Genomic DNA, 22,115 nt, shown 5'->3' with positions numbered 1-22,115 from the left:
AAGGGTTTTACCTTTTGTTTCTTCTTAGGCTAAGAGAATGTGACTTGTCCAAGGTCACCCACTGGGCATCAATGGTCATGTAGGAATTAGAACCTTTGTTTCCATAGTCATAATCCAAGGTTCAAATTCCTATGCCATGCTAACTAACTGTAACGGAGTATCATCTAATTATCATCTTATGCGCGACCTGTTTGGCATAAGTCTGGCCATGCAAAGCAGGTGAACAAAGCATTGAATGAAACATGCAGAATAATCACAGGATGTCTTAAACCTACACCTATTGATAAACTCTACAAGCTAGCTAGCATCCCCCCCCCCCCCGATGTGTGACAGAAAGTAGCTGCTAAATGTGAGAGAAATAAGGTTGAACACTGTGAAAGCCATCCACTACATGGCTACCAGCCTCCTCCCAGTAGACTCAAATCAAGGAAAAGCTTTATGAGAACTACAACTCCTCTTGGCATCCCCCCAGCAACAGCAAAGGTATCTCTCTGGACAGCTACTGGATGGGCCCCTGCGAGGGTCTTCTTCCAAGGGCAAACGAAGAATGGGCAACTTAGAAGTCCCTGAACAGACTCAGAAGTGCAGTGGGCTGATCAAAAGACAACCTGGCAAAATGGCACTACCTAAAAGAATCCCACACCTTGTGTTACTGTGGAGCAGAACAGACAACTCCGCATCTGTATGCTTGTCTACTATGCCTTGCCTCATGTACAGAGGAAGAATTGTTGGAGGCTACAGACAATGCCCTTGCTGTTGCCCGTGTTTGGACTAAAGATATTTAACCGCCTGCACTCCTTTTATTTTTATCAGTTTTATACTAATTTATGCAATGCTTTTTATACTAATTTATGCAATGCTCCCCCATCTGTCTTTTACTCAGTGCATGGAGGTTAGGAGTTCAGAGCTGTGTATGTAATTCTATGTGACATCATGGATAGAACAAACAATGTAGCAACACTTTTGTAATGTAAGCGAATAAGGAATAAGGAATAAGGGGGTAGCATTACATTTGATCCAAAGTAGTTATTCGTGGAAGATGTTTACTGTCATCACCTTTAAAACAGATTTCCTTCCAATTCTAATCTTTTGTTTTAGAAATTCAAGAGTTTTACACAGGGCAGTGGCTTTGCAAAAATTCTATAGGAGTGTTGGCCCTGCAGCCAGTACTTTGACCATCACAAGAATAACATGGTGTGAAATTTGAAACAGTGGTGAAAGTGTGTTGGGTCAACTGCAGGGCAAAATTTGGTAGTATCAATTGACTCTTTGTAGAGCACCACCAATAGAAAATGTCCAAAAATGGATGAGGTGGGCAAGAGATGCTTCCTTTTTCTGCTCATAATTCATTAGCCAAATATTTTCCCTTCGGGACAATCCATTAGCCAAGATTTACCTCACACCTTTTAGCCCATAAGTACTCAACTGTTTCCTAAGCCTGATGTGAAAAGGCAGCTTTGGGTTTAAGAATGAACATCTGTTTGGTTGCTATACAAAAGGTAAAAAATTGAAATCCCAGCCTAATTTTATCCCTCCTCCCACCCCCCATTAGTAGTAGGTATGCAGTACATCATTATTTCTAAGTCACTATGGAGACTTAACATACATAAGTTCACAATGGCAATGTCACATCTTTGATTTCAATGTGCTGTCTTATGCTAAAGATTATCTTATTATGCTAAAGATACTGGCTATCTAGAGCAGGAATAGACAAGTTCAAAGGAACCTAGCAGGCAAAACGGCAGAATTCCTCCATCAAAAGAATAAAATAAAGGAATGTTTGACTGCACTGTCTGGTTGGGTGTTCAATATGACTTAATGTAGTGCATCCTGTGTCTGGTCCAGGTAATTATCGGTAATGGTGGTTGACTCGTTGTGATGCAAGGAAAATACTTGATAGCCATCAGGCCTATGAAGCAATGCTGCTCAGCCTGCTCCTGACTCAACCATTCCTAGACGCAATAGTCGATGACGACATTGTCAGGACACATATTCATCTTGGGGGAGGACTGGGATGTGAGGTTGCTATTTGTATTCTGTACTTTATAGGGTTCTATGGGATTGCTGGATGGAAATAGTTTTCATGTACCGATATTTTTTTTCAGTATTCATATTTGTTTTGGCACTTTGGTTTGGACTTTAATTTTTATTAGGCTCTTAGCTGGATTTTAATTATGTGTTACTGATGTTCATACTTTTTGGTAGATGGAGTATCTAACTATAGATGATCTATAAATATCTCCAAAAAAGTATCATTTTGTCCAGGGAGCCCCTGGTGGCACAGCAGGTTAAACCGCTGAGCTGCTGAACTTGCTGACCAAAAGGTCAGCAGTTCAAATCAGGGGAGTGGGGTGAGCTCTCACTGTTAGCCCTAACTTCTATTAATCTGACAACATGCAAATGTGAGTAGATCAATAGGTACTGCTTCTGCAGGAAGGTAACAGCACTCCATGCAGTCATGCTGGCCAAATGACCTAGGAGGCATCTACAGACAATGCTGGCTCTTCAGCTTAGAAATGGAGATGAACACCACCCCCCAGAGTCAGACATGACTAGACTAGTTTTCAAGGAGAAACCTTTACCTTTCCCTATCATTTTGTCCATTAAATTTTTAAAATGCCAACATAATTGATGCAGGATTATAGTATATCAAGTAAGCTTTTGAATCACAACTAAGAATGGTCTGATCCAGCTGGATCAGACCAATAATCTTTTTAGTCCAAATTCTACTTTTTCAATTCTCAAATCCCTCCAGTTTTTCCTACAAAGACCCCAACCTCTCCCTTCCCTTTCTTTTTAAAATGCAAATTTGATTGTGATTTTTCACTCCAAAGCGGGGCATAAGTCCACCAAAATGGACAAAACATATTGATGGAGGGCCTCTACCAGGGCCCTCCATCAGCCCAAAAATGGAAACTGAATGGCTGAAGTTTGCCAAAAGGGCATCCAGGAGAATTGCAGTCAAAAAAGTAACATTGCAAACTCCGTGCAGTGCCTCTGCTGAATAGATCTCCTCCTAAATATGAGATACTTGTTGCAATAGTGAAGTATTAGTGTGTTAACAGATATAGTATTGAAGAAACACATTATTGGCTGCTGGCCACCATTTTGCTAAGGAAGAAGTATTGATATTCCTTTTCTAGTGGGACTTACTTCTATAATGTGAAGATGATATTTTTAAACCTATATCATCCATCATCTGCACCATAATGTCACTCTATATTTCATTCAGAAAAGGTTGTGTATGATGAGTACAAAACAGATAAATGTGGCATGCTGGGATGTCACTGGTAAGTACGTGTAGTTGTGGGGAAGTGGTGCTCTAACCTGTCAGAACATCTACTCACAAGTAAATATTTCAGCTTTCTGTTACATAAAACGTGCTTGAAGCAAGCACTTTCTCTCAGGAGTCCTGTTATATTAAGGAATAATGTGGTAATATTAGTATCTCTCTATTGAGAAACTGCTGTGCCTGCTATGGATCACAGACTTGGAAGGGAATGCCATCCAGGATCAAAAACAGACTGTTCCCAGTATGTTTTGGGACAAAATTTGGCCTTCAAACAATGCTGCACTTTAAAAAGAAACTTGAGGCATCCCTTGTAAAACAATGAAACTAAGAGGAGACTTACGAATTCAGAGAGGGTCATTTCACAGAAGATAACTCCTTTAGCTTATAAAGCCATAAATGATTCCAGCTCAACTTACCTGTCCCAATGTATCTCCTCCTATCAACCATCGCGGAGATTAAGATCGGCTGGGGAGGCCCTGCTCTTGGTCCAACACCTTCACAATTGCGACTGGTGGAGACGAGAGACAGAGCCTTCTCAGGGTGGCCCCTCATCTATGGAACTCCCTCCCCAATGAAATCAAAACAGCCCCCTCTATCCTGTCTTTCAGGGGGGGAAATTTCAGACGTGGTTATGGGGCCAACCATTTGAGCAGTAACTATAGAAATTCAATACTTGAGATCTCTTAAAAGTGACGGAGTAATGAACTGATCCTGGACTACAATTTTGAACTTGCGTGATTTTAATCGCTGTTTTAACCATTTATGTTTTATGTATTGTCAAAGGCTTTCATGGCTGGAATCACTGGGTTGTTGTAGGGTTTTCAGGCTATATGGCCATGTTCTAGAAGCATTCTCTCCTGACATTTCACCTGCATCTATGGCAAGCATCCTCAGAGCTTGTGAGGATGCTTACCTCTGAGGATGCTTGCCATAGATACAGGTGAAATGTCAGGAGAGACTGCTTCTAGAACATGGCCATATAGCCCAAAAAACCTACAACAACCCAATTTATGTTTTATTCCCAGTTTTAATTGTAATTGTTATTTTTGGGAAACTGTTTGCTTGTTGGGCATCAAATTGTTGCCGGTTGTGAGGCTGTCCTGAGTTCCCTTTGGGTGAAAACAAGTATGGGAAATAAATAAATCATAATTTTTATCCTGTAGTGTAGATCTTTATTTCAGTTATGATTTCAGTGTTGGTTAGAAGATGTCGCACCATATATATGGCATTCTAGATGCTGGTTGTTGGGAAGGGAAATGTCCTAACAGTTGATGTTTCTACTAAACAGCCTGAAGTTTTGCTGTCATACAAACTGCTGAGTGACCTGGTTGTCTTTCATGTTAAGAGGGTGAACAAATTAAAAGGAAGAGAGTAAAGGAGGCCAATGTGCCCCCTCTCCCTTTTGGGTGGAAAGTGAATCCATAGAGGCTTTCAGTATGTTTAGAAGATTTAGGGAGTAAAGCCATGTAATATAGTGATAGGCAGATGTTTTCCATATGTTGTCAGCATGAAACTTCAATCACTCCAGGGCCAGCTTGTATGGCGTTTCATGTTATAGATTTCTCTGTGAAGGCTGGCTTCAAATTAAATTGTGCACGCACATCTTCAAACACACTCTCCAAGCTGTGAGAGTATTTTGTCCTGGTTGTTCTCTTTCATTTTCCATGCTTACCCAGCTCCTCAGTCCCAAGAAATAGCATCCTAACTGGTTATATTTCAGTTTCCCTTTGTGCTGATTGTATTCTTTTCAAAACCGAATATTGTTTCCAGATTTCTGTTTAATATAGATTTCTTAAATCCATGAAATAATGTTAGGGGAAGGTCTTAAAATGCAATGATTTGCCTTACTTTTTATGCTTATTTAGCAGTCATTTTGATTTAGTGCTCAATTAAATATCCTAATTTTTGAAAATTCAAGTAGGTTTGCTTTATGCACCAGACCATATTTCTTCATCTAGTCACATTCCGCATTAGATAATGTTTTGATTTCTTGATGCAATGTATTTTGTTTCTTTTCTTCTGCCATATGTTTCAGCACAAACTTTGATTCCTGCAAATATCATTTCTAGAAATCCTGATTTTTAGCTTTTCAGTTTGAAAGACTGGGTTGGCACATCATTTATGTGACTCTTTTACCATCTCATTTTCTTAACAGGGAATTCCATGTTGTTACGGGTATTACCCTCTTTGTATGAAAAACAGTCTCATACAATTAACAGTCATCTGAAGGAACTTGTAGCACTGATGTCGTATCTAGAACAGCCTGAACAGCATCACCTTTTACGACTTCTGCTGACAGTTGCAAAGAAAAAGCAGCCAGAGGTAATGTCAATTAGTTCCAAATTTGTGCAGCTCAATATGTGTGACTTTCAATTCAAAACAGTCTAGTTTTGATTGCTGTTGTGTGTCTTCAAGTCATTTCCAACTTATAGTGACCATAAAGTGAAGCTATCACAGGATATCTTGGCAGGTTTGTTCAGTGGGGATTTGGCCTTTGCCTCTCCTCTTAGTCTAGGAAAGTGTGACCTGCGTATTTTTATGGTTGATATGGGATTCAAACCCTGGCCTTCAGAGTTGTAGTCCAACACTCTAACCCAGGCATGGGCAAACCTTTTAACTTGGGGGCCACATGACAGGCCGGAGTGAGGTGGGTGGGCCAGGGAGGAAAGGAGGAATCCAAGGGTGTGTGTGTGTGCAGTGGGGTGGGGAGAGTTTCACACACAGCAGCTTGTCTGGTCCATGGCCATGCCCAGGAAATTGTGTTCATCAGCATCAGCCCTGGGAAAAACCTCTTCCTGGCCTGCACCTTGGTCTCATGTTACATTGCAGGGGTCTGCCTTATTCAGGTAGAGATGAACCAAACAAATATCAAGCAGTTTCATTAAAACAGCACTTACTTTCTGGCTGTTTTAATAGTCCAAAATATAAAACATAAAGGTTGCACTCAGCCACAAAATATAAAACAAAAACAGCAAAAACTGTTGCAGGTTCAAGATAGCTCCGTAGTCAAAAGGTCCAGTCCAGTGGTAAAATGCCATGAGTTTGCTAAATGGCAGAAACAGCCAGAGGGTGAGAACTCTACCTTAGAACTTCTGCCTGGGGCCAGTCTTTCCAAACATATTGGGCGTGGCCCCCACAGCTGTGCCATCTCACCTGACGCCAGCAGCAGATAAAACAGCTAGAACTAGACCCAGAGCCTGCTTTGCAATCCAACTATGTTAAGCCAATCAATAAGATCTTGGCACTATAGGACTTTTACCAACATGGATAGAGACACCTTACCATCACGAGAAAAACCACCCCCCATCTGCCTCCCAAAGTTTATACCCTGCCCCTCACCTCCTGCCCCCCGTGACACTCAGAAACACCTATCACCAACAACAACTGCAGAACATGATACATGACATCTCTCCTACCACGAGACTCAGCTGCTCCTTGCCAGTACACTACTTCTTGACCTCTGCTCCCAGTGATAAGGAGAGTGTCTCCTCCTTTTCCTCCTCCTCCACTACAAATAAGGCAGGACAAGGGCTTGTGCAAACACAAACTGTAGGGCCAGGACTGGGAATAATGATGGAATGATAAGTTTGTGATTGTATGTCTGTATGCCCCTGTGTGTGTGTGTGTGTGTGTGTGTGTGTGTGTGTGGCCATGGTTACTTTGGATCATTTTGCATTTTGGAAAGGATTAGTTATTGTTGTTGTTTTTTTAATGGTACTCTCCTATTGTGTGATGGTAGGGATTAGATGTCGTTGTTGTTGTTAATTGCTGTCAAGTTGGTGACCCTTACTATGAATGATAAACCTCCAAGCCACCATGTTATCACCAGCATGCCTCAAGGCTTCTTTGATTGATGTTATCCACCTGCAACACAGCCTACCTTGCATTCTACCAGGCATTATTGTACAAACCCATGAGTACTTTGTTCAGCAGCTAGCAGACAAGACAATTGTCTAATTTTATTACTTTCCTCCCCAAAACAAAATGTTAAAAATTCATACTAGGTATGTCTATATACACAGGTTGAACTAATAATTATCTTACATAAACTTGAAAACAACTCCACTTATATGTTTTTATAACCACATAAAGCAGAGTTAATTTAATTCTTGCAGATCAGCTCAATATACGAAGTATCAGGTTTCTTTTTTCAGTGGTAGTTAACAAGTTTGTGCAGTAAATGCTAGAAATGTTTTCAGCAAATGCTACCAAATAACCTTCTATTAACTGCCAAGTCATGGTTGAAAAGCTTAGCAAATGTATTGTACATATTGAGGCAACAAGGAAACGGGCAGGATATACCTGCATGACAGCTACTTTAAAGGTAAAGGTATCCCCTTGACACTAAATATAGTTGTGTCCAACTCTGGGGGGTGGTGCTCATCTCTATTTCTAAGCTGAATAGCTGGCGTTGTCCATAGACACCTCCAAGGCCATGTGGCCGGTATGACTACACGGAGTGCCGTTACATTCCTGCCGGAGCAGTACCTATTGATGTACTCCAATTTGCATGTTTTTGAACTGTTAAGTTGGCAAAAGCTGGGGCTAACAGTGGGGAGCTCACCCTGATCCCCAGATTCAAACTTCCGTAAGTTCAGTAACTCAGCGGTTTAACCCGCTGCACCACTGGAGGCTCCTACAGCTACTTTAGTTAAATGTAAATCAAGGCAGCTGTTTAGTTACATTTGAAAAACATGAAAGGAAAAGCGTTACTTTAAAATTGTGACTATAATACTTACTGTTTTTATGAAGCTTGGAATGACAACTGTAACGATTGCTTTCCAGTGTAACCTTCCAAGCACTGAGTGCTTTATTGGATCAGAAGAGATTTAACAGGGTTTATAGAAGTATCATCATTAACAAGATAAATGTAATAGTTTTCCAATTTTTAAAAAGGCACAAAGCATAATCTGCCATAATCAAAACATTAGTCATTAAATTCTGTGTGTAAATCCGATTTCTTCTGCAAAAATGCAAGGTATTTTAGAGTCATATTTGGAACCAAGCCTGGTGAATAATTGCCAGCATATGAGTGGGCAAAATAAACAATGCAGCAGAAATATTTCGTGTTTCATCTATGATCCGCCCAGTTACACAAGCAGGAAGTTTATGAGGCATCGAGCATTGTAACAAGGTACATGGATACCTAATTTATGGAGTATAAATTCTAGCAATCTTTGAGAATTTTTTAATGAAAAAAATACACCCTGGAATTTAATATGCATCACTCAGTACAGGCAAGGGAACTCTTTCAAAATATATGGTTTCAGAGGAAATATAACTCTTTCTATAAACCAAACTTTCCAGCTTGAAGAGCTTTGGTTTGGAGCCTAGGTCACATGACACCTTTTCAATGTAATTCCCAGTCTCTTGTTAATACTGTTTTCTGTAGCTTTCCAACTAAGAGACATGTTCTGTAAAAATGAAATCTGACTTTTTCAAAGGTTAAGCAATGCACAACGTCAGCAACTAGTATTCTGTAGCAGAAAAAGAACTTGACTTGGACAAACACAAGGAAGCTGAACTTAAAACACTCACTGAGGTTTTAGACAGAATGTTATCTTTTAACAAATGGTGTATCTACACAGTAGAATTAATGCAGTTTGACACAACTTTGCCATGCTCAATGCTATGTAATCAAGGGGATGGTTGTTTGGTGAAATATCAGAACTGTTTGCAAGAGAATGCTAAACAAATAATTTTCAGGTCTCAGGGAAATCCCAGCATAAATAATATTATATCAGTAACAAACCTATTATTTGAGAACACAGAAATGCTGGACCACTCTAACAACTACCATGTCAAACTACACAGAGAAGCCACTGAAATCCACAAGCATGTGGACAATTTCAACAGAAAGGAAGAAACCATGAAAATGAACAAAACTTGGTTACCAGTATTCAAAAAACCTCTAAAATCATAACAGTAAATAAAGAACGACACTCAAAAACAGGGCAATTCCAGACAAGAAATGATCAGGGACAGCTAATCACCTATCAACAAAGGATCCCCCAGGCAGTAAGAAGCCAGACTTTGAAACTGCTAGGCCATTAAATGCTAATCAAGGTTGCCAATTGAAAAATTCACACCTACCTCCAACAGAGAGTTCTTTCTCCAACCCTAGACATTCCACAGATATATAAACCCCATTTTCCTAGTTTCCAACAGACCTCACAACCTCTGAGCCTGCCATAGATAATACTTCTGGAACATGGCCATACAGCCCAAAAACTTATAAAAACCCATTATCTACAGATTTTTTTTAAAAATTACCCCACCCTCAAGTCATGATCTCTCACAGAATCATTAGCAACTTGTCATGGAAGTCTAGGACTCCAAATAACTTGGTTCAGAAAAACTTATCTAGATGGAAATTCCCTATAATGGGCCCCTGTCATTGGTTAGCCCCTTGTAATGAAGAGAGGAGCACCATGCATATAGATAAATATTTATTTTAGAGTCAGATACTGGGAATTCTACAGAAAATGTATGAAGTGGGATAGGACGGGGAGAGATAACAGTTCTGTTTTCTTCAAGCAACTGAGTTGGGCCTAACCATTCTACTTCCTTTTCTCCAGCTTGGAAACTGTCCCACTTCCTTTCTTCTCCTAATTTGTACACATGTGTCTTGATTTCCACATCTGGATGCATTATATAAATGATCCCAGTGCATATTTTTGACTATTTAGATAATGCATTTTTATGCAGTTTGGTCTCCAAACCACTGGTTTCTTCTAATCACGAGCAGGATTCACCATGGCATTCAAAATTTGCTTCCTTTAGTATGCATGTCTTGCATAAAACTCAAACAGATGTATTTATGTTATTGTACAATAGAATGATTAAACACGTTTCATATAATGTTCAGATAAACTGTCACATTATAATGCATTATATCGTCCAATCCCTATGCCATGATTTTATGGAATGTCTATAGGAAAATTAATGTGACATATTGTCAGACTCTCATGGCCGATCATGCGTGGTCGAATATGATTGTCTTCCAAGAGTAGAGTCTTGGCAGTGGGTCCATAAGTGACTGTGGAGATCTATTCTGAATCGGTATGAACTTTTGCAATGAGGACATATATTTCCAGATGGATGGTGGTCATGACAAGGTGGTTTGCTTGGTGCATCTTCCACTTGGCATGTTTCCTCCTTTTGCCCTCTATTTGTGCCTCTTGAAAATCCATAGCACCATTGGTAACAGCTCACCTCCAACCGTTACAATGCTCGAGTGCCGGGGCTTCCCAGTTACCAGTGTTTATACCTTAAAGCTCACCATTAAATTCATTTTGTTATCCACCAACTTTCCGTTTTCCAATTGAGAATAAAGTAACTGTCAGACATTTGAACAATGTGGCTTTGCTGTCAGGCTCTACAACGATGTCCATAACGATAATATAATGTCTGCAAGTCTGTGACCAGCATTAAGTCATTAGGTCATTATGCAATTTTACAGAGTATTTTTTATTGCCACCCATGTTATGTTGCTGAGTTTCAAGTCCAAATTTCAAACAAAGGGCAAGAAGCTAAAACGTCAGTCAGATCTAGTTAATTTAGGAACTAATGGCAGACTGTTAAAAATATGATTATTTTAAAGTGTTGCAGTCATCACTTCCGAGATCAAATGTCAAAATTCCAAATAGGGATACGAAAGAGGGACGCAGGTAACTCATTGGGAAATTGTAACTGGACTAACTATAAGCAAAATAATTGATATGCAGTGATTTATCAAGAAATAATTTAAAAACATAAATAATAAATCAGGAGACAGCTAAAGCACTGCTGAGATTCCTGAGGTTTAAAAAAGGTTGGAAAATAGGAGAGGGCTTACCAGGAATCATGTAAAATTCCTAAAGTAGAAAAGGATGACAGGGAAACCAGAAATTTCTCACGAACTCTTTTGGAGATATTAGATATATACCTTGACTACATATATACAACTAATAGCTCCACAAAACCCTAAGAATCCTCTTTTAAATAATGTCATTTGGGCCAACTAATGAATGTTTGATATATTTCATTGCAACTTTTATGCTTTGATAGATGTTGCAGTGAGAGGCTAGCTCAGTAATTTTATTGTTTGTGCCTGCAATGATCGTTAGGGTTTGGGGAATTTCAAAAGTATTTTTTATTTTTATTTTTAATGGGTTTTTTTCATTCACTCAAGACCTTAATTGAGCCCCCCCCCCCCCCCCAACTGGTAAAATGTCACATAGTGAAAAACCCATAATTCAAATGCACAGATGATTTTCCTTTATTGTGAAATAGTAAATGTATGAATGTATAACATCAGTCAGTAGTCTATCCATGTGCTTGTGCAGAATTGAACTTCCAGTGGCTTTTTTCTGAATTCCTTATTTTTGCATGAATTCTTACTTTATTTTCCATCTGTTTTCCAGGTACTTAAAGAATGCATTCCTTCTCTAATCAGTCACCTAAGAGATCCCCATCACAATGACCTCATCCTAAATATACTGATAGAAATATCAGACTATGAACCAGAAGTATTGGCTGATTTGCTTCCTATATTGAAAGAGATTGGAGACAGTTTTCCAAATCTAATTGGACAAACAGCAAAGATCTATGGAGCTGTTGGACATGTTGACGAGGTATGGAATAGGTTGCCTGGGAAGAATCAATTTCATAAACTTTTAGTTGTGTTGTCCTTTAATAGTCCCAACATAAGAATACACATATCATCAGCGAGGAAAAAGTCAAGGAAACAGAATAGTTGAGTTGCAAAATGACAATGGCTTTTTAAAGCATTGACCAAAAATGTAGCCTATGGGGTTGTTGTTGTTGTTGCTGCTGCTGCTGCTGCTGTTGTTATTATTATTAACTTTATTTCTCCCCACCGGGGGGGGGGGGGAGGCAGCTAACAATCCCACTCTTTGGTCATAGTTTTAAAAGTACAATAAACAAATTAAAAACCAATTAACTAATACAATATGGATTAAAGTAAAAACAGATCAAAATATAATAAATATGCTTAAAATATGCTTTAAAACTCACATCTCTCCCCCTCCCCCCTCAGAATACCACCCACACTTCCACATTGGCATGCACCTTATACTTCAGCAAATGTCTGCTGGCAGACAGTCTTGATGCCTATTTCTTGTTCATTCATTTTTTTCGTTTCCAACTCTTTGTGACCTCATGGACCAGCCCATGCCAGAGTTCCCTGTCAGCCTCACCACCCCCAGATCCTTCAAGGTCAAGCCGATCATTTCATGGATAACATCCATCCATCTCCCTCTTCCTTTTTCCTTCCTTTTTCCCCAGCATCATTATCTTCACCAAACTTTCCTGTCTTCTCATTATGTGGCAAAAGTTCTTCATCTTCACCTCTAATATCCTTCCCTCCAGTGAGCAGCCGGTCATTATTTCCTGGAGTATGGACTGGTTTGATCTTCTTGCGGCCCAAGGCATGCTCAGAATTTTCCTCCAACACTCCAGTTCAAAAGCGTCTATCTTCCTTTGCTCAGCCTTCTCTATGGCCCAGCTCTTGCATCTGTAGATTATTATGTGGAATACTATTGCTTTAATTATGTGGATCTTGTTGCCAGTGTGATGTCTCTACTATTCATTTTTTATCATTGCTCTCCTTCCAAGAAGTAAGCATCTTCTGGTTTCCTGGCTGCAGTCTGTGTCTGCAGTAATATTTGTTCCTAGAAATACAAAGTCTGTCACTGCCTCCATGTTTTCTCCCTCTATCTGTACGCTGCCCTGAGTTGCCTTTGGGCTGAAAAGAGCAGAATAAAATTGTGGTAAACACATAAATAAATAAATATTTGTCAGTTATCAATCAATCAATCCGGTTGCCATAATCTTGGTTTTTTGATGTTTAACTGCAATCCAGCTTTTGCACTTCATTCTTTCACCTTGGTTAGAAGGCTCCTCAGCTCCTCCTCACTTTCAGCCATCAAAGTGGTATCATCTGCATATCTAAGGTTGTTTCATCCAGCAATTTTAAATCCAGCCTTGGATTCATCAAGCCCACATGTCACAAGATGTCTGTGTTTTCTCATAACGTTTTATTAATTAAAATGATCTAAGAGCACCAAATGCTTATATCCAGAAAAGAATACAAAGCTAATGCAATGGCCAGAATTATATTCAGTTTTTTGTATGCCAAAGCAAATCAGGAATAAGTAACAGATCACTGACAGCTAGTCTCTTTCATTTAAATGTAACCAAAATCCAAGGTGCTTTCAGAGTCGAAAGTAAGCTACCCACTTTTCCCCTTTCAGAGTTCAGTTAAACTCTTCATATCATTTTCATGGAGAAGAGAATACTGGTTATGTGCCTAAAGCAGGGGTTGGAGCAGGGCACAAATTCCTATGTTGTAAAGTCTGAGAGGTGACACTAATTGTTTGATAAGTCAAACTCCCAATGCCACTAAAGCTTTAAACCAAATCAATTTTGCTTCAGTGAAAAGATCACAAGCAGGATTCACCATGACATTCAAAACTAGTACGTGCAACTTCAATAAGGAGGTTATGTACCTGCAACTGTGACAGGAACATTGTCTTTGCCCTAAAGTTATGACTGGAGTACTGCTACTCTAAAAGCATAGAGAGCTTATCATCTACCTGCAAAAAGACAAAATATCTTGGATGGAGGCATACAAAGAACTACTGTGTCCTAAAATGTAAAAGATCTCTCTTCACCTCCTGATAACCTCATCACTATAGGAACAGCACTATGCTATTGTGGATAAGAAATTCACAGCACAAGCTTTTTCATGTGGTCTCAGAACAGATTAAAGAAATAGAAAATGAAAACACTGGCCATCTGTTGGGAGCACTTTGATTTTATGTCCCTGCATGGCAGGGTGTTGAACTGGATGGCCCTTGTTGTGTCTTCCAACTCAACGATTCTAACCTGTATTCTGCTCCCTGAAAGCAAAATGCTGTGTGTCACATTCATGTCGAGTATCCTAATAAAGGCTCTTCAGGAAGCAATTCTGACCCAGAGCTGACCCACCTAGGGGAAGTGCAGTGTGCTTATTTCCATACTGTGCTTTTCCTGGCATGGGTCATCTCTGAACCAGAACCAGTGCTTTCATGTAAGAAACCCAGGGGATATTTTCATCAATTCCTGTGAGAACATCAGGAGCTGTTCCCTAACCATATGTTGGGCCTGCTTCATTGTGTTAACAGCACTTCCAGTTCCTGCGGTTTAGTTGTTAGGCTATTTAATCCTCTCCAATGCCTCATAGCCTTCAGGCAAGGCAGCTGGAAGGAGTCAATAATACTGTATCAAGCTGTATTTCTGTATGTGCAAAATGGGTAATTTCACGGACAACTAGTATTTGGTTTTCCTTGATTGCTGAAGATTGTTGTTCAGTGGTCATCAGTGGTAGATAACGCCTCCAATGTGGTTTGGTGGCTTTATATCTCAGTGAAGGAGGGCAGCATATGTTCTGGCAGCTGGTTGGAGTGTGTTGTGATCCTATTTTAGGAACAGGCATTGCTTGTCTGTGGAGAGATCAATAACTGGTGGCCATCACCCTCTTTGCTTAAACCCACTGTAGAGCAACATTACATGATATGTTGGCTTTGATAATGTATTCCTGCATTGCCAGTTGTATTCCTGCAACTTGCATTGGTGCCAGTTTCTGGTAGTCTTGTATGTGGATCCTGGAATACCTTCGTGATTGACCATGGATCTAACATGGAACAAAACCCTCCCCGATATGTGTGTGTGTATTAAAGCTCTTCTACATGTTTTCCATCTAAAACAGTGGTTCCCAACATTTTTTTTGACCAGGGACCACTTTGACCAGGGACCATTCTCCAACATTAGTACCAAAAGGATTACAAATCAGTTTTTGGTAAACTTTAGATTCAGTTTGGGATGCTGATTCTGAAAATTGCATTGGATGGACTACATAGGCTCTAGTTTCTGATACAGAACATATATCATGGTCAGTGACAGGGAAGGAGTGACAGGAAGTGTGAAAGGAGTGTAAATAAATAAATAAAATAACATAAATAAAGAGGAAGGAGGCTCACGGACCAGATTTTCATGCCCGCAGCCCACTGGTGGTCCGTGGCCCACAGGTTAAGAACCACTGATCTAAAACTAATGGTCATATTCAGCTACAAGACTGGTATTTGGTGTAATGTGAAATTTTATCATGTGACTGTGTGTGTTTTTCTCTCCATGCAAGCATGGAGGGAATGAATTACACGTATAACCTTCAAACGCATTTTTTAAAAGCAGGAACCTATATTTTCAAGTATGATTGGATAAATTGACCCCCCTCACCAAATCCATTAATTTCCTCTAATAGTAAAGGGTCTGGCACTGCACCAGTTACATAGGAAAATATTTCTTTAAAAACACAATGTGACCCCCCTCTCCTTTTGCCCACAAAAACCCTCACCTCAAGGGCCACATGTAAGTTATGGGAACATAGAATATTGAGAGAAGTAGAATGTCTGTTTTGGCATTTTCCTCTCTTCATATTTTATGATCTGATATGAAATACAAACATTAAATTATCATTGATATTTTGACCCTGGAAGTATTTGTGGACAATATTATTCCTCATCATGCGTATCTTGCTTCACCCCATAATGTGTCTTGAGTATCCTGTAGAACGAACTGTGATACTTTGTTCTGCAGACTGTCATGTGGTGGCTTACAGACAGTATCTACAAATAATAAATCTTGCTTTATGAGAATGTAGCCATTGGCAGAACTAACTGAAATATTGTAAGCTTTCTGATAAATGATCTGCCGTCAGACTTGAAGTTTCATTTCTGATGGCTGTTGCAAGAGAAACCCTAAAGTAATTCAGTGAACCTTTAGCAAGATATTTGTAGAGTGTATTAGACACAGTCTTTAGTATAACATATATAATAGGGGCATAGTAAAATGAAAAGGAGCTCGATTAAGAAACTATATGTGTCTTTGTGGCACAACTTTTGATGACATTTCCTTTCCAGTGGTTTGCCATTTAATATTGAGGGCATGATCCTGGGCAGTGTTAAATGTGTTGAAGGCCATAGAAATCAATAGAATATACTTAAATCTGTGCTGGATTCATGCCAGAGACCTACGTTTCTGTAAAGGCTGGAATATGACTCGGTTTCTTCCATGTTTTTATCCATTCAAGCTCAGCTGGGAGAAAAAAGGAAAATATTATCTTCTCTCCCTGCAAAACTGAATGACTGCTGAATGATTGGAAGCATACTGGCCATTACATAATGTCCCTACAATGTGTTAATATGGTACTTGCTGTCCTCATGCATGCACTGTGAGAAATTGCAACAAAATCCTCACCTTTAATATTGCGAACTGTGCTCACAGATTTTCAAGTGAAACCGAAGCTCTGTATTACAGTGCCAATTGAGTGTTAACATTATACCTGTTTTCCTGTTTCCTTGAATGTGTGTCGTGATCCCTTTAAGTGTTTACTTGATGTTGCTAGGTATCCTGTTTGCATTGCCCATTTAAATATCCTTTCTCAGATTACTGTAAATTTGAAACAATGTAATCATTTATCCTGACCAATTAATATTGGGGGGGGGGGGGTTGATACATCACATAAAAGGAAGAGTTTGAAAGTCTATCACTCTTCGTCTACAGAGATTGTGTAGCTCTATGAAAAAAAAGCTCTATGAAATGTATTAAAAAAACAAGCTTGGACAATACAGACCCCCAATTTACACTGCTTTTGGATCTATAGCTATATATTTAGGTTTGTTTGTTTGCTTGTCCATTCTATGGACTATCAAGGACACTTTCCCCCTTGCCTACATCTTAAGTTCTTGAAAGACTAGAACTAATATAGCTATTAGTAAACATTCAGACCCGGAGACTGAATGCTGCCCCTTGGGCTCTTTACTCGGGCCCTCGTCTCTCTCAATGCCCAATCACCATGAAGATATGGTGACCTGTTACATCATATTGACAGAAGGGCCAGGGCAGACACACACAGCCTCAGCACAAGCCCTGGGCAGAGCATCTTTCTGGCCTTCCTGGCCTGTGCCTGGTCTCTACTGCCATTGCACTCAGCTGCTCTTTGCCAGCACACCCTCCTTCTTCCAGGCCAGCACCCCTGGTGATGAGGAGGGCAGCTCCTCCTCCACCTCCTCCTTGGCTGTTGCCTCGGAAAGAAGAACAGGAGTAGGAAGGAAGGAGAGCCCTGGGAAGCCGTGTGTGCCTGCATGGCATATCAAATCCTTGTCTTGACATGCAGATGACTAGGTCTTCCCTTCTCTTCTCTCTTGCTCCTGCTCTTCTTTCTGAGGTGGAACTTACCCTTGAGGAAGGCACCAAATCTCATCTGATCCTGGATACTAAGCAGGATCAGCCTTGGTTGGTACTTGGATGGGAGACAGTCAGTGAATTTCAGAGTAACATATACGAATGAATTAATCAAGCTTCATAATAAAATTTTGTGCTAATTACTTTCTCAAAGCAATTTAGTCTATTTAAGAAGAAGGAAATGGTGCTGTGGCTGCACAGCTTGGGCATAGTTCAAGCGTGGACATGGCCTTGGACCAGGCAAGCAACCATATGTGAAACCTTCCTCCCGCACTACCTCCACCCCCTCCCCAAATTCCCTACCCTGCTCCAACTGCCTTCAGTCTCCCCATGCCCCCCTCTCTCCAGGCCCAGCCCACCTAGCCTGGCCCGCTATACAGCCCCCAAGTTTAAAAGTTTGCCTATGCCTGCCCTAAACTATAGCTGTATCCTTTATTTGCACGTACCTTGGAATTTGGTATTAATATTTAGTAGGGAAGTTATATTTTGGTTTTTCTGCCCAAGAGAAATTTAGAACAATGAAGTCAATATTTTTTTTTCTTGCAGTGGTGGGAATGTGCACTGGTTTTTTTTATGTAGTTTGCACCTCTTGCCCAGAAAATTATGTCGTTTTTCAGAAACTTCAGTTTTCAGCACAAAAGCTAATAATGGCACAGTATTCTTTATGGAAGGGAAATATCACAACGTTCAGGTTGGCAAAGAGTGCAACCGGTAACTCATGACATGTAACGTTTGGTTTACAAGGCATTCAAACTGGCAAAGGCAGTACAAGGGGGAAACTGGGAGTTTCGTTTTTTACAGCAAAGATGAACAGCTTCTGAAACTCCTGTTCAGTCTTCAAAAATGATTGAGATAGAAACAAAAGAAACATTTCTGTAAATTGTAAGAGCTTTTGACTTGCTTTTTTTTTTCTTCCTTCACAAATTTCTTAAGGAACCAGGAACTCCAAATCCAATGTATTCTGAAAATTTCTAAATTTTTGTTCCATTCCTAGTGTTCATTGACTAAAGGTTCTTATTTTACCATGCAATTGTGTGTGTGTACAGACAAACCACATGTATTTTTCCTACATGTGTGTTCTTTCCTATATATATAAATATATATGCAGAAATACATTAGTTGTGCACACATTATACAGTTTCTGAAAACAAAAACAATGTTAATCTTTCCAAGCAGCATTCCAAATAAAGATTGTGACAGCAGATTATGCAACCAGGAAGAAAAAAATGTAAAATTAATTGTTCTTGCATGCAGCAACAAAATAAACAAAGGTTTACCTCCCAACTATTGGTGCAACTTTGAGCAAGGTTTTTATTCCCAGAATCCACCTTGTTATATAGGTATATGTAAACCTGTACTAGCTTCATAATATATATACTTGAGGGAAACCATGGCTGCTTCACCAGCAAACATATGACAAAATATTTTTTCAAGTGTGGTGATGATATATAAAGCCCTACTGCCTATATAATTTGTGTTTTGTGTAGCTTTGCATGGATACTGCCAAATATGAGGCAGATCCAGCGAAACGTGATCAGAGTTTATCTGCCATGGTGGGGCTTTCCTGCCCCCTCTCTTTTGCTTCAACCCCCCATTTCTACAACAGCATGGGATGTTGTATAGCAGAAGGCAACAGCTGAATAAGAATTGGCAGGGGGAGTTGCATTAGCAGATATTCTGCCCACTCAGGCAAAATATACTTTGGATTGAAGCCTAGATATAAGAAATAAGCTGCCCAAATTAAGTTATTTAGGTGGTATGGAGCTTGAACAAAGGATTACCTTACTGTCCATGGAAGCCAAAAATGATTGTAACCTCTTTTATTCCAGAATGGCTTCTGTTCATTGAAAGAAGCTATAGGGCTGTTGTTCTTGGGCTTTGATTTGTTTTTGATTCCTATCTGTAATAAATGGTTCCCCATTTTGCCCATTTGCGAATAGTAAGTTCTGTATATACAGCATGGACTTGATATCCCAAAACATATTGACCTGCTTGCGTCAGGGAGGATACTATTTCTAATCCAGTAAATACGGTATTTGGTTTGGTCACAGTCCCATCATGATAAATTGCTATTCTGATCCCTAGCCAAAGGCTCAGTTCAGCTTTTCCCGAATCTTAGGCAGGAGCTTTAATAGGGTATGGCTGACAGACAGTGGGCCAAGTGCCATCTAACTCTGCTTGCTTCCCCCTGTGGAAGGAGAGAGGCTTGGGAAGAAGAGAGCTTCAAACCAAAACTTAAAGACACAAATAGTCTCACTGGAACCCCCAGTAGTGCAATGGGTTAAACCCTTGAGCTGGCAGGACTGAAGACCAACAGATTGGAGGTTCAAATCTGGGGAGAGCATGGATGAGCTTCCTCTGTCAGCTCCAGCTCCCCATGCAGAGTCATGAGAGAAGCCTCTCACAAGGATGGTAAAACCTCAAAACATCTGGGTGTCCCCTGGGCAATGTCCTTGCAGACAACCAATTCTCTCACACCAGAAGCAAAAAAGAAGTCTGCTTCTCTCAGCAATCAGAAAATGGGAGAGCAGAACCTGGAAATCTTACTTTTAAAACCAAAAACATCCAAAATCCTCCAGCCAGGATGATCACAGCTCAGCTGGCTAGGTATCTTAGTATTTACTGTTCAAAAGGAACATTTTCCAAGGGGATAGAGCTTCCTAATAGAATTGAAGACAGACACCATCATTTCCCCCTCACTTTGGAGATAAGAGGAGGGAACACCAAAGTAGTGACAGCTGTTAGCTCAGAGAGATGGTGTAAAGGCTGGAAGTTGAAGGGAGGTGAAACAGGAGAGCTGGATGCTACTGCTGCTAGTGGTAATGGTAAAAGGCAGACGTGTTGACAAAACAGAGCTGCTGAAGGGTCAGCAATGATGGCAAAGGCAGTGGGATATAGAGGGTCTATGAGGCAATGTGTTTGCCTGGCCCACTGAGAAGATGAAGCGGTTGATGATGAAGGATGGTGAGGCACCAAGTCATCACAATAGGATGCTCTTGAGTGGGAGCAGCAGTAGGGTACAGGAGCTTCTGGGGCCTTCAAGAAGTAAGACATTTCTGTGGCAGGAATTGTAGTGTGGGTTGATGCTTCTTTTGGGTTCTCCCAGGATGAACTCAGACAAGAGATTTCCATTCCAGGAAAACCTAAGAAAAGCAGCAACCCCTTATACCTTTGGAGAAGTGCCAGAGACACCACCACCACCACCATTTTCCTGCCCATATTACATTGATCTCTGTATAAACTGAGCCAGATGTTTTGGGTTGATTTTTGTAAACAAAAAAAGTCTCAATGTACACATAGTAACATCCTTGTAATCTGTCTTCTGAAGGAATCCTAAATAATTATGTAATATCCAACACATTTTGTGACAAACAAAAAGTCACTTTTTTGAAGGGTCCTGATTTGTCCCTGTCCAAACCTTACAGGCATTAAGTGTTCACAAACATCTTTGCACTCAAACATCCATTGGTGGGGACACTCATGTTAAAGACACTGGTATTATAGCTTCTTTCAGGATCTTTACATTTCAAATAGAATGAATGCATGGAAAGAAATAGGATCTGTGGCTGCCACCTATATGATGAGGATCTTTAGACAGATCTTCAATTCATTGTAGCTCCCAAATTGCATGGCTTATTCAAAGTGACAACAATCATTTCAAAATCATTTACTGATTATTATTTTTTATCAAATGGTGAAATAAATAGCAATGTCTAATGATACCTTAAAGATGCTTTGGCTGAAGACAGAATCAAAATTTGAGATGGCGTCTAATGATGTAGGTTTATTGCAGAGGGAGTCTCATAGCAAGGCCCATTACATATATTGGCATTTAGCATGCTGAAGAATCTGCAAAAAAATAAAATAAAAAAAATAAAGTGCCATTTTACAAAACTGTGTCTCCATCCATTTCTAGTTGAATTTTTGGAAAATGTCAGAATGACATTGGTTTTGCGCCAACTGTTATATATATGCATGTTTAGTTTTATATGACAAAGACAAAAAAAAATTGAAGATTGGTGACGGGAATAGGGAAAACAGCTCCAGCTCCATGATAAAATGTTGAACCTGAATGTCTAAAAAAGACTTATAGTCTAACATTGATAACTAGAATGCCAGAGGCAGGTGTGATAGAATGGCAGCAGAGTTTCCCCCATTTCATCCTGTCAGATTTGCTCAGCTCTAAACAGCCTGTGCCTCAACTTTTTATCTGCGGTGAGCAAAATGATATTTCCTTCTAATGTAACTGCTTAAATGTTTAGTTTCCAGCATTCTATCTTTTTGCTTGCCTCATTTTTCTAAATGGTTCTGACGTGCTGACTTAGCAGAGTGTTCAGTTACAGACTGGCTGACCCATTAGCATTGCTTATTTGAAGGGATGACGTAGATTGGGCACTTGCGTTACCAGGTCCGGTTTCTGTGACATCCGGAAGACCTTTCACTGGATACTTAAAAATATTTATGGAAGTGAAAGGAGAACAGCAACAGTTTACCCACCAGCCTCTTCTCTGAAAAACGGAAAGTAGTGAGCAATGTG

At 39.9% G+C, this 22,115-nt stretch overlaps 1 protein-coding gene across 3 annotated transcripts in view; it reads left to right on the top strand.

The window, feature by feature from the left end:
• VEPH1 (ventricular zone expressed PH domain containing 1) overlaps positions 1-22,115 on the top strand; it is a 149,073-nt gene that overhangs the window by 39,082 nt on the left and 87,876 nt on the right. For all 3 annotated transcript variants that reach the window (XM_060767640.2, XM_067466013.1, XM_060767642.2), the window contains exons 6-7: positions 5,448-5,614; positions 11,698-11,907. In XM_060767640.2, the coding sequence (XP_060623623.2) occupies positions 5,448-5,614; positions 11,698-11,907 (377 nt within the window). The remainder of the gene's footprint in view (positions 1-5,447; positions 5,615-11,697; positions 11,908-22,115) is intronic.

The sequence above is a fragment of the Anolis sagrei genome, chromosome 3 (genome assembly GCF_037176765.1).
Source record: "Anolis sagrei isolate rAnoSag1 chromosome 3, rAnoSag1.mat, whole genome shotgun sequence".
Lineage (NCBI taxonomy): Eukaryota > Metazoa > Chordata > Lepidosauria > Squamata > Dactyloidae > Anolis > Anolis sagrei.
This window is presented reverse-complemented; position numbering and strand designations above follow the sequence as displayed.